General features: G+C 41.1%; 1 protein-coding gene across 1 annotated transcript in view; it reads right to left on the bottom strand.

Annotated features, from left to right (window-relative positions):
• Window positions 1–1,077: 1,077 nt before the first annotated feature.
• The window catches only part of LOC109926650 (ATP-binding cassette sub-family D member 3), a 24,470-nt gene continuing 12,533 nt past the window's right edge, over window positions 1,078–13,014 (bottom strand). The window contains exons 5-12 of the mRNA XM_048592494.1: window positions 6,600–6,697; window positions 6,349–6,440; window positions 4,942–5,033; window positions 3,621–3,684; window positions 3,227–3,290; window positions 2,474–2,551; window positions 2,309–2,374; window positions 1,078–1,124 (exon numbers count right to left, since the gene is read on the bottom strand). Coding sequence (XP_048448451.1) covers window positions 1,095–1,124; window positions 2,309–2,374; window positions 2,474–2,551; window positions 3,227–3,290; window positions 3,621–3,684; window positions 4,942–5,033; window positions 6,349–6,440; window positions 6,600–6,697 — 584 coding nt within the window. The 3' untranslated portion in view covers window positions 1,078–1,094. The remainder of the gene's footprint in view (window positions 1,125–2,308; window positions 2,375–2,473; window positions 2,552–3,226; window positions 3,291–3,620; window positions 3,685–4,941; window positions 5,034–6,348; window positions 6,441–6,599; window positions 6,698–13,014) is intronic.

Genomic DNA, 13,014 nt, shown 5'->3' with positions numbered 1-13,014 from the left:
ATTTCTGAAGAAGGGTCTAGGCCCAAAACGTCAGCTTTCCTGCTCCTCTGATGCTGCTTGGCCTGCTGTGTTCATCCAGCTCTACACCTTGTTATCTCTTATTTAAAATAGGATCCAACTTTGTTTTGCTAGCAGTGTGAAAACTCAGCACTAATTTTACACAAAAAACTAAGGTCAACATTTTCTCCCATACATTAGACACATTTTAACATTTCTGGCACTCGTTAAAGCAGAGTCTTTAACTTCTGCGCTTCAGCTCGTACTTAACTGTTCAAGTTTTGCTACTTCTAAGCTTACTTTGCAAACTGCAAAATTGCTGAGTAAACCAGAAAGAACACTTTGGCCTGAGGACCCACCTAGCTGATTCATCAACATTTACTCTTTAGGGACAATCATGCAGATTAGACCCACCTCAGCCATCTGCACAGCACATATAAAGATCCTCATTCATGATGTTAAAGATTCTGACCCCACCATTAAAGGTGACCCACAGTCCCATGAGGTACAGGAGGCCTGGTAGGATTCTCTGCAAGTGCAAAAGATGTTTGACACCAAGTATTTTTAAAAAATATTATATCTGTTCAGCAGATATAAGTAGGAAGATTTGAATTCAATGCTTTTGACAAAATGGACCTTAGCTGCTGCTTCTCTTCAATCCTATAGCTTACCACCCCTTTGTTTATGCCAGAAATAATTTCTAGAATTAACTGTCTCAGATTTTTGTCATAGAATTCAATTAAGTAAAAACAGATGGTGACCCACAATGCTTTTTCCTAGATGATGCCTGTGACCCTGACTGGCATACAAAACCTGCAATTCTTAGTGTGGTATTATTGAAGTAGATGAAGTTTTCATTACTGCAACTGCAATTGAAACTGCACCAGCTTAATCAGTGGCATTTGTCACATACCTCACAAACTGCAACTTATTCATTGGCCCAGAATCTGATAGAGTGGGGCATCTCATACTGAGTGTCATAAATTGGAATTTTCTCCTCACCATTCAAATTATATTACTTATGCACCTAAAGTGCTGGAAATGCACATCAATTACCATGTGGCTATGTCAAAAGCGCACCTGGAAACTTGTGAACATCAGGTCCAAAGATCTAGCTCCTGAAGCAACTAAATTTAAGGGTGAGAAAGAAATTGAGTGAATGGCAGAAAAGGAAATAGGGTAAATCAAAGCCAAATTAGAAACAGAAAGAAATAAAAAAAAAAGGAAGAGAGAACAGACTAAGGCAGGAAAAGATAAATTTATAAATTTAAATTTAAAGAACCATCCAGAACAACTGGAAACAGAATTAGGACTACACTTCCATTATTCCATCACTGGGTCTTCAAGGCAGAGTGGTAAGTCAGGACCATAACATAGTTCTTAGGACATGAGATAATTAGTCATAAATTTCTGCAAGATTAATTTGTATTAATGGCATAAATCCTGCAATTTCATAAGAACAGCCTGTGGGGAGATTTGTTTGTTTCATCAAGTCTAACTGTAAAGCAGCAGAAATGGTCTCACAATTTAAGGCGAATTAGATCTCTTGCCGTATCTCTTTTTCACCACAAATTGCTGAGGGATTTTATGCACTATTAATGGTGGGAACTTTTATGTTTCCAAAAAATTTCTGGACCAAGTGTTTAAAGTTGACCAACTCACTACTGTAAATTTAAGAACATCAATGAAGCCTCGGTAAATTGCGCCTTGTGAATCTGGGATAAGTGTACAAAAATGCATGAATATTAAACAATTTAAAATCATGTGCACTTAAAAAAGATTTTACTTCTATTCTACAAATGCTAAGAGACAAAAACCTTTGCACGTGTATTCAGCGCAGGCTTTCCAAAGTGGGGATTGGGTCCCCAAGTGGTGTTACGAGCACTGTGACAGCAATTGGTGCTTAGTAATTGAACAAGTTATGACAGCTGTACTTTCCCTCTAACAGACCATACCTGTAGTTCTTTCAGTTCTCACTCAAGGGTTGTGACGATTATCATGCTGTGTGATTGAGTCACAGTGGGAAAAAGTTTGGGAAGCACTGTTTTAACAAATTGCCAACTTGTAATGTTCTTCCTCACACTTTATTTTACATGAAGGGAATTTTATCAAGGGACCTGAACAAACTGAAAATTTGATGATTTTGCAAATTGTTCAAGATAAAAATGGCAATGTATTATTGAGTGTACATAAAATCTGCCAAGGGCTGATAATATTATAGATAGACATATTGAGTTAAATGAAATTAATATGAAAAATATGATCTATGCAATTAAGTAAATCAAGACCCAAGAAGATAAGCCATTCCTACCTGTGGTACGTAAAACAACTTCCCTCTATCTGGTTTTGTCAAACGTCCTCCAAATAGGGGCCATAACTATGAAAAGAAAGAAAATTTAACTTTGCATGTAAGTACTACTTAGGATAAAACAAATATTTGAACATTCTTTGTCATTTTGACTGTGTTTGCACTTACCTCTCCTAAACAACGGAAAAGTGAGCTCTTCCCACATCCATTTGGACCACAGACTAGGACATTTGCTCCTGACTTTACCTGAATGAGATTGAGAATGAGAACAAATTTTCATGCAAGGCATTTTTCAAAAACACTTCCTGCTTAGTGCATCTTCAAGTGAAAGTTAAACATACCAAACATTTTGCTTTTCTTAAAGAGAACCTTAAATTGTTTGCTTTATACTGCAAACAATTCTCGTCCCAAACAGCAAAATCAAAAAGTGCACCCATTAAGAGGTTAATAGTTTAAACCTACAGGTGAACATGCAATGTTATAAATCATGCAATGGTGAAAATGCTGACTCAACTGCATTAAGTACTGTACCACTATTAGTCCAACAATCAGCACCCAAAACTCTTGCTTTTTTGATTATGCTACAGTTCACCAGAATATGATCTACAGTGGAGTACAAAGTTTGCCCATCCTTTCTCTTATTAATCATTCTTAATAATGGCTGTCACCTATAATGCTATCCACAAATTAGTCTAAAGAATTGGCTTGCATACAGATCTTAGTGTAAATCAAACATAAGATTCAGATCAGTGGATCTCTCTCCACAGATATTGCCTGTTCAGCTTTCCAGTAGAATTTTATCTGCAGAATTTTAGCTTTCATATCAGATTGATCCTGGTTCAGTCAGCAAAAACTGTTGAACCAACAATTATCAACAGTATCCAAGTACAAGGAAATCCAAATAATAGATTTACTGTTTACCTCAAAAGAGAGGTCTGGAATCAAAACATCCCCATTAGGTGTCACCAATGGCACATGTTCAAATCTAAAGAGGAGAAAATGTCTTGCATCACTTTTCAATAACATTAGAAAGCAAGAGTAATGAAAACTTTTTTCTATTAACCCTTTTCTGCTACATACTTGTATAACAATTTTTAACTAAATTATTGAATATAGATTTCAGTAATTATTTATCCATTTGGGGAAAAAATACTTAGAACTGTGTAATGGTTTGCCAAAAAAGTGTCTATAAAAAGATTTCTCCACAAAATCATGCAACAACGATCAACAATCAACTGAAATAATTGGCCTGATTTAGTGAAGTATATAAATTGATACTGCAGCCCACAATTTAAGTATACAGCATTATACTTACTTGATAACATGATCCATAATAATGATCTCCCCACTCCCAGGTATCAAAGGCTGACTTGTGGAACCTTGATAGAGAAATTACAGATCAAGTATAAACTTTATGACTAAGTACAATATATCTTACATGTGCATGTTAAAGTTAATAATACATGGTAGTATTTTGACATTTTGTGCTGGTTGTTTTGTCAGCTCCGCAGTGTTTTGTCCATTACCAGGGGCATCAATAGTTGTTGTGGTTTAGTTGCGCGGGGACTAAAAGCCATTTGTTTTTTGGCCAAAGAGGTAATTTCTTTACTTGGGAGATTATTCTATCATGGAAGTTGATCATCTCCTTGCCTCATGTTCACAAATATGCAAATTTCGGCAGTAATCACTAGATAGGAATCAAAATTGTGCACTCAGGTTGCCTTTCTTTCCCCATTCCAAGGAGTCACTAAAACCAGCTTTTACAACCCACTGGCTTAATGTTTAAATAAAAACCGAAAGAACTGCACATGCTGTAAACCATGAACAAAAACAAAGTTGCTGGAAAAGCTCAGCAGGTCTGGCAGCATTTGTGAAGGAAAAAACGAGTTAAAATTTCAGGTCCGGTGAACCTTCCTCAGAACTGATGGCGGCTGGGAAAACGTCAGTTTATTTGCAGAAAATAAGGAGGTGGTTGAGATAGGGAGTAAACGATAGGATAGAGCCTTAAGAGAGGGAAAGACAGTCTCTCTTTTAGAGACGATAGGATAGAGCCTTAAGAGAGAAAAAAGAGAGAGAGACTGTCTTTCTCTCTCTTAAGGCTCTATCCTATCGTTTACTCCCTGTCCGACCCACCTCCCTATTTTCTGTATATAAACTGACGTTTTCCCAGCCGCCATCAGTTCTGAGGAAAAGGTTCACCGGACCCGAAACATTAACTCTGTTTTTTCCTTCGCAGATGCTGCCAGACCTGCTGAGCTTTTCCAGCAACTTTGTTTTTGTTTTTGAGCTTAATGTTTAAGGCCAATTAACTGGTTGTTCTGATGAAAGGTCATTAACATGAAATTTCAACTCTGCTTTTCTCTGCTTAACAGATCTGCCTGGCCTGCTGAGTATTTCCAGCATTATCTGTTATTAATTCAGATTTTCAGCATCTGCAGTAATTTACTTTTTCAATATCTGACTGTTCTCCAGGCTAATTTAACATGAGTCAAGGACCCAGAACTAAAAACATATGTAACTTCTATACAACTCAAAATACCAGATTAAAAACTATTTACAGGATACTATTTGTAATAAAGTTTATGCTTGCCATAATCAAAAACCTCCACGTGCACCATATTTTTTAAAATACTCACCTTTATCCTGATGGGAAACCATTGTGCGTTCATATTTTCCACTATTTAATTCTTTCAAAACTTGCATTAATTCAGTGATTCGAGCTGTGAAGCTAAATATAAATAATATTTGAAATTTCTGCAATGTGAACGAACAATTTATTTAGACTCCTTAATAGACTTCATCCTGCACTCAAATTACAATTGGAATCAGAGTGCCTACAGTGCAGATAGAGGCCATTTGGCCCACTGAATCTGCACCAGCCCAAAAGAGCATCCCAGACAGACCCATCCTATCCACATAACCCCACATTTACCAGCCTATCCCCATAACCCTGCTAATCCACCTAGCCTGCACATCCTTTGACACTACGGGGCAATTTAGCATTGTCAATCCACCTAACCTGTGCATCTTTAGACTATGGAGGAGACCAGCAGAAACCCACGCATACACAGGGAGAATGTGCAAACTCCACACAGTCACCTAAGGCTGGAACTGAATCCAGGCATTGTGTGAGGTAGCAGTGTTAACTACTGTGCCATTACATTTGAAATGGAGTCGTCAAACCAGATCCTAATTGAGAAATCTGCCAATGCGTTTTCTATTACTACCTAGTGCAAGGCAATTTTCATTCGACTGTCCGGAGTGAGCAGCATGCTGACTGTGCTCAACCAGCCCATATTTGTAAAACACAGAATGCTGTGTCCAACATTAGATGTTATTCTACTTTTGGCCAATATTTGGCAAATAATTTCATTGTACTAAGAAGTACACTCAAAAACAATTTGTGTTAATCAGTTAGGCTCACAATGCATTTCATTTGTGCACGTTAGAAGCTACATTCATACACAGACAGGGACCTGCACTTTGTAGACAAAAGGAATACGTCCACACATTGCACTTTTATCACTGAAGAAAGGCTATGCTGCATCCCATGGCAACATCCTAACCAGAGTCAACTTGCCTGTTTTTAATTTAATCAGTTAACCAAGATAGTGAACGTGTCCTGCTTTATAATTACTGTTTGCTTTCTAAAGTTGATTTTCTTGTGGTTTAGGCTTGATAAGTGCAAGAAAGCTTCAACTTCATGCTTTTTTTTAAAGCAATGTTTAATATATTTCTATTCAGCAAGGGCACCAAGGCAGAAGGATGAAAAAAAGTGTAGAAGTACAAAGCAGTCATAATCCAAATGAAAATGGAAACAGTCTCAAAGAACAGATTGGCTAACTTGTTTTCCAACAAGATAAAAAATTATTGAAAAATATTATCGTACATTAAAACATTGCTTGATAAAATGGGTTCTCTTGCTATTGTTTTTTTAGAAAACAAAGCAATTTTGAGTCAACTTCAACCTTGATTAACAGGAATAAAAAAGGTAAATACCTTAAAATAAGAACTAGAAATCTAGCTAACTACACTGAGCTTACCCAGACAATCTTGTCATCTCACGACCAGCCAGCACAATTCTTCCAAGTGCCTGAGACATTCTCAGTAACATACGACCACTTTGATAGTAATCCTAAGAAAGCAAGCAAGCCCCAATCAACTTTAAAAAGAAAACTGAATTTTACCTTGATCAATCTGAAATGAACAAAAACTGATTTTTTTCATATTTACAAGCAATAAATGGCCCCTTTCTGCACTTATGTGCAGTGACGAACACCCAATCAACATTTACCTCCAGCAGTTCAGCATGATTACTTTGCAGATGGCGAGGGTGAGAAAGGTTCAAGAAAGGTCGGCTTACAACCAGGTAACCAACAACAGTAGCAAGATCTGTAATGAATTTTAAAACATACCACTTTAGAAGGCCCAATGAATACATCAAAGAAACAGACCTTGTAAACAAACGCCAACATATTTTCTCAATTAAATATTTCTAAAGAGGAAAATCTGACAATATCTCAACAGGGTAACACTTATATCTTTACATATCTATTATTTCCTAGTTAAAACCAGCACCCAAAAAGGAAACAAAATAGAGGAAAATGGTGAGAACGGTTTTAGAGAATAAAACTGTGCCACAGATTACATAATATTTCTTATAGTCTGTGTGGCCGACACTCAGTGGTCTGGTGTGGTGTTCTTTTGGCAGTACATAGTACATAGTACAGCCTGGCATAGTCTAGCATTGACTTCTGGTTTCAAGGTGATTCCTTTAAGTATGGTCCCACCATAGCAAAGCTCTTAAGAAAGACTACAATGTTTGAACTTTCAGCTTTATTTCCTTATTTTTCTACTTAATACTAAGAAGATATCAGTACTATAATCACTGCAATATTTAACTTTGTTCTTCTTTTCTATCTTGTTCTTAAGATTTTGAGGCTAGGCACTTGTATTTGTCGCGACATTATACGTTTTTCACTATTCCCGTACTTTTGTATGAGTACATGTGACAATAAAATCAAAATCAAAATCAAAATATTCAAGCTTGGTATGAAGTTAGGATAACACATGTGCCCCAAAACGGTTAAAAATTATAACTCCTTGTTGTCTAACCATTTCTCTATACAATACTCTACATGGTGACATTCTCTGGAATTCTTGCAGTAAAATCTAATATCCTTTCTGCACACAACTGAATTGATTTCTGCTCTCTATTGGAAATGAAACCTTAGCAGAAAATGAAAACTTAATCTGGTTATTTAAACAGTGATTAAAGTTTAAATTTAAAATTATACTCTAAGTGAGTCACATATATACTGAGAAAACAATTAAGTTTCTCTGGTCTTTTATCTCTGTCCATCAAACTCTCTATCCAAAAAAGCCAGCTTATAAAACTGGTCACATTCTCAATTCCCATTGTATCCTCTAACTGTGAGATAGCAAGAACAGCAGATGCTGCAGTCAGTGACAACACTGTGTGGAGCTGGAGGAACACAGCAGGCCAGGGAGCATCACAGGAGCAGGAAAGTTGACATTTTGGGTCAGGACCCTTCCTCAGAAATGGGGAGGGGGAAGGGAGCTGGGAAATAAATAGAGAGACGAGGAGTGGGGATGGGGAAGGTAGGTGGGATGGTGATAGGTGAGTGCAGGCAGGGAGTAGTTGGGATTGGTCAGTGGGATGGTTGGGGCGGATAGGTGGGAGAGAAGATGCACAGGTTGTGTCAGGCCAAGGAGGCGGGGTTGACAGGGAAGGTTAGACATGGGATGAGGCCAGGGGTGGGGAGATTTTAAAACTGGTGAATTCCATGTTTAGGCCATTGGACTGTAGGCTCCCAAGGCGGAATATGAGGTGTTGCTCCTCCAGTTTGTGGGTGGTGTCTTTGTGACACTGGAAGAGGCCCAGGATGGACATGTCACCCAGGGAGTGGAGAAGCAACACCTCATATTCCAACTTTCCTAAATAAAAACTGAAAGAACTGTGGATGCTATAAATCAGGAACAAAAACAAAGTTGCTGGAAAAGCTCAGCAGGTCTGGCAGCATCTGTGAAGGAGAAAACAGAGTTAACGTTTCAGTTCTGAGAAAGGGTCGCTGGACCCAAAATGTTAACTCTGTTTTTTCCTTCACAGATGCTGCCAGACCTGCTGAGCTTTTCCAGCAACTTTTTGTTACATCAACTTTCCTGCTCCTCTAATGCTGCCCGGCCTGCTGTATTCCTCCAGCTTCACACTGCCCTCTGTGCTGTTTGCACCAACAATATCAATAACACAACTTACGTGGAGCCCTTAACATAATAAAACATTCCAAAAGTATTCCACGCAGGCACTATAAAACTACATATGACACTGACACACAGAAGATTACATTTGGAAGATGTTCAGAAATTTGATGAAGAGAGAAAGGGGAGGTCAAGAGGCAGAGAGATTTGGGGAAGACATTTCAGAACTTGAAAGTGTGATCAAAGTGGGAGTGATTAAAACCAGGTATACCTAAGGGAACACCATTAGAGCAAAAATATTTCCAAGGATATTAGATCTGGGAGAGATTACTTAGGGAGGGAGCAGACCATGGAGGGATTTGAAAATTGAGGATCAGCATTCTAAAATTGATATGTTACATACAGTCATAGAGATGTACAACATGGAAACAGACTCTTCAGTCCAACTCATCCATGCCAACCAGATATCCCATTTGTCAAAATTTGGCCCATACTCCTCTAAACCCTTCCTATTCATAAACCTATCCAGATGCCTTTTGAATGTTGTAACTGTACTAGCCTCGACCACTTCCTCGGGCAGCTCATTCGATACACGCACTACACTCTGTGTGAAAAAGTTGCCTCTTAGGTCCCTTTCATATCTTTCCCCTCTCACATTAAATGTATGCTCACAAGTTTTGGACTCCTCTACCTTGGGGAAAAGACCTTGTCTATTCACTCTATCTATGCCCCTCATGATTTTACAAAGCTCGATAAGGTCACCTCTCAGCCTCCAGGGAAAATAGCTCCAGCCTATTCAGCCTCTCCCTATAGCTTAAACCCTCCAACTCAGGTAACATATTTATAAATCTTTTCTGAACGCTTTCAAATTCAACAGCATCTTTCCTATAGCAGGGACACCAGAACTGAACACAGTATTCCAAATGTGGCCTAACTGATGTCCCGTACAGCCACAATATGACATCCCAATCCTGTACTCAGTGCACTGACCAATAAAGGCAAGCATACCAAACGCCTTTTTCTCTATAGATAACAAGTGTGGAGCTGGATGAACACAGCAGGCCAAGCAGCATCAGAGGAGCAGGAAAGCTGACATTTCGGGTCTAGACCCTTCTTCAGAAATGGGGAGGGGAAGGCGGTTCTCAAATAAATAGGGAGAGAGGGGGAAGCGGATAGAAGATGGATAGAGGAGAAGATAGGTTGAGAGGAGACAGACAGGTCAAAGAGGCGGGGATGGAGCCAATAAAGGTGAGTGTAGGTGGGGAGTTAGGCAGGGGATAGGTCCGTCCAGGGAGGACGGACAGGTCAAGGGGGCGGGATGAGGCTAGTAGGTAGGAGAGTGGGGTGGGGCTTGAGGTGGGAGGAGGGGATAGGTGGGAGGAAGGAAAGGTTAAGGAGGCGGGGACAAGCTGGGCTGCTCTTGGGATGCGGTAGGGGTGGGGAGATTTTGAAGCTTGTGAAGTCCACATTGATACCATTGGGCTGCAGGGTTCCCAAGCGGAATATGAGGTGCTGTTCCTGCAACCTTCGGGTGGCATCGTTGTGGCACTGCAGGATGGACATGTCGTCTGAGGAATGGGAGGGGGAGTTGAAATGGTTCGCGACTGGGAGGTGCAGTCGTTTAGTGCGAACCGAGCGTAGGTGTTCTGCAAAGCGGTTCCCAAGCCTCCGCTTGGTTTCCCCGATGTAGAGGAGGCCACAACGGGAACAGCAGATGCAGTATACCACATTAGCAGATGTGCAGGTGAATATCTGCTTGATGTGGAAAGTCTTCTTGGGGCCTAGGATGGGGGTGAGGTGTAGGGGCAGGTATAGCACTTCATGCGGTTGCAAGGAAAAGTGCCGGGTTTGGTGGGGCTGGAGGTGAGTGTGGAGCGGACAAGGGAGTCCTGGAGAGAGTGGTCCCTCCAGAAAGCAGATAACGGTGGGGAAGGAAAAATGTCTTTGGTGGTGGGGTCGGATTGCAGATGGCAGAAGTGTCGGAGGATGATGCGTTGGATCCGGAGGTTGGTGGGGTGGTACATGAGGACGAGGGGGATTCTGTTTTGGTTGTTATTGCCGGGAGGGGGTGTGAGGGATGAGTTGCGGGAAATGCGGGAGACACGGTTGAGGGCGTTCTCGACCACTGAAGGGGGGGGGGAAGTTGCGGTCCTTGAAAAACAAGGACATCTGAGATGTTCGGGAGTGGAATGCCTCATCCTGGGAGCAGATGCAGCGGAGGCGAAGGAATTGGGAATAGGGGATGGCATTTTTGCAGGAAGGTGGGTGGGAGGAGGTGTATTCTGGATAGCTGTGAGAGTTGGTGGGCTTGAAATGGATATCAGTTTCCAGGTGGTTGCCAGAGATGGAAACAGAGAGGTCCAGGAAGGAGAGAGAGGTATCAGAGATGGTCCAGGTGAATTTAAGGTTGGGGTGGAAGGTGTTGGTGAAGTGGATGAACTGTTCGAGCTCCTCGTGGGAGCACGAGGTGGCGCCGATACAGTCATCAATGTAACGGAGGAAGAGGTGGGGTTTAGGGCTCGCGTAGCTACGGAAGAGGGATTGTTCCATGTAACCTACAAAGAGGCAGGCATAGCTTGGGCCCATGTGGGTACCCATGGCCACCCTCTTTGTCTGTAGGAAGTGGGAGGAATTGAAAGAGAAGTTGTTGAGGGCGAGGATGAGTTCGGCTAAGCAGATGAGGGTTTCGGTGGAGGGGGACTGGTCGGGCCTGTGGAACAGGAAGAAGCGGAGGGCCTTTAGGCCATCTGCATGGGGAATGCAGGTGTATAGGGACTGGACGTCCATGGTAAAGATGAGGTGTTGGGGACCAGGGAATTGGAAGTTTTGGAGGAGGTGGAGGGCGTGGGTGGTGCCTTTTTCTCTATCCTGTCTACCAACGACATAGGTAGAAAGAGGAATGGGGTCCTGTGGAGTGAGTGCAGGGAGTTAGGAAAGACACTGAAAAGCAGGACCTGCGTTACTACTTGGGCCATTGGCTAGTGAGCCAAGGAATAGAAAGATACAAAAGAACGAATGCATGGCTAGGGAGCTAGTGCAGCGTTTCAGGTTCTTGGATCACTGGGACCTCTTCTGGGCAGGGCTGACATGTACAAGAGGGACAGGTTGCACCTAAACTGGAGGAGAACCAGTAGCCTCGCAGGAAGTTTCACTAGTGCTACTCAGAAGGATTTAAACTAACGTGGCAGGGGGCTGGGAACCAGAGCAGCAGGTCAGCAAGTGGAGCTCAAAAATAAGATGGGTGCAATCGTTCTGATAGGATATGCTATAGGCCCCCCAACAGCCACAAAGACACTGAGGAACAACTGTGTCGACAAATTATGGAAAGGTGCAATAAAAACAGTTGTCACAGTCAGTGACTTTAACTTCCCCAATATTGACTTGGATTCCCTTATAGCAAGAGTTTTAGATGGAGCAGCATTTAAGTGCGTCCAAGAGAGTTTCTTGAAACAGTATGTGAATACAGGAGGGGCCATACTGGACCTTGTACTAGCTAATGAGCCTGGCCAAGTGACTGACCTTTCAGTGGGAGATCATTTTGGAAACAGTGATCACAACTCCTTAAGTTTTAAAATAGCAATGAGCAAGGATAAAACAGGAACAAAAACAAAGTTGCTGGAAAAGTTCAGCAGGTCTGGCAGCATCTGTGGAGGAGAAAACGGAGTTAACGTTTCGGGTCCGGTGGCCCTTCCTCAGAAGAAACCATGGATACTTGCAAATGACCAACTACAGACAACTCTCAATGTATCATAGTCTGCTACAACTTAAATTATGGGGCACGGCCTGTTGTAAAACTGCTTGATCTGGAACTTTGTGGTATTTTTCTTTGGAATTCCCTTCCTCAAAAGGCAGTAGATTCAGAATCTTTAAATACTTCTTTAAGGCTGAGGTGGATAGATTCTTAATAGGTGAGAATTTAGAGTTAGGATTAAAATCGGACCAGCCATGATCTTATTGAATAGTGGAACAGGCTCGAATGCCAACCCTTGTTCCTTGTTCAATGTGCAGTGTGCCTCCTTTGTGCCACCAAATTCTTGAGTCAGTTTATTCAAGCCAGCTTTGTGAAAATACATTAGATTTGAACTAAGCAACTTCAGATTCTCAATCCGCATCTTAAATTGAACTATATGGATCATCAACCTCACCAACATCATCTTCATGAGTAATCATGTCATCATTGAGCATATCTTGACAAAAATTATCACCTTCTGTGCCATCAGTGCATTATTTATCTTGCAGCTCTTGAATGATTGATTGGATAACAGTTTCCATTTCTGATTATACCTTGGCCCGCAACTGATTCATGCAGGATTGCTAACATCAGAGCTTGTACATGCCTCCGTTGCTGAATATTTTCTCTCCTCTGATTATGGGGATGGCTGGAAAATGGAAAGCCTTCAAAAATAAAATAATGAGTCCAGAGATAATATGTTCTTATTAGGTTGAAGGGCAAGGCTGGTAGGTGCAGGGAATGCTGGATGACTAGAGAA

The sequence above is a fragment of the Rhincodon typus genome, unplaced genomic scaffold, assembly GCF_021869965.1.
Source record: "Rhincodon typus isolate 14 unplaced genomic scaffold, sRhiTyp1.1 hic_rhity00001338, whole genome shotgun sequence".
Taxonomy (NCBI): Eukaryota; Metazoa; Chordata; class Chondrichthyes; order Orectolobiformes; family Rhincodontidae; genus Rhincodon; species Rhincodon typus.
This window is presented reverse-complemented; position numbering and strand designations above follow the sequence as displayed.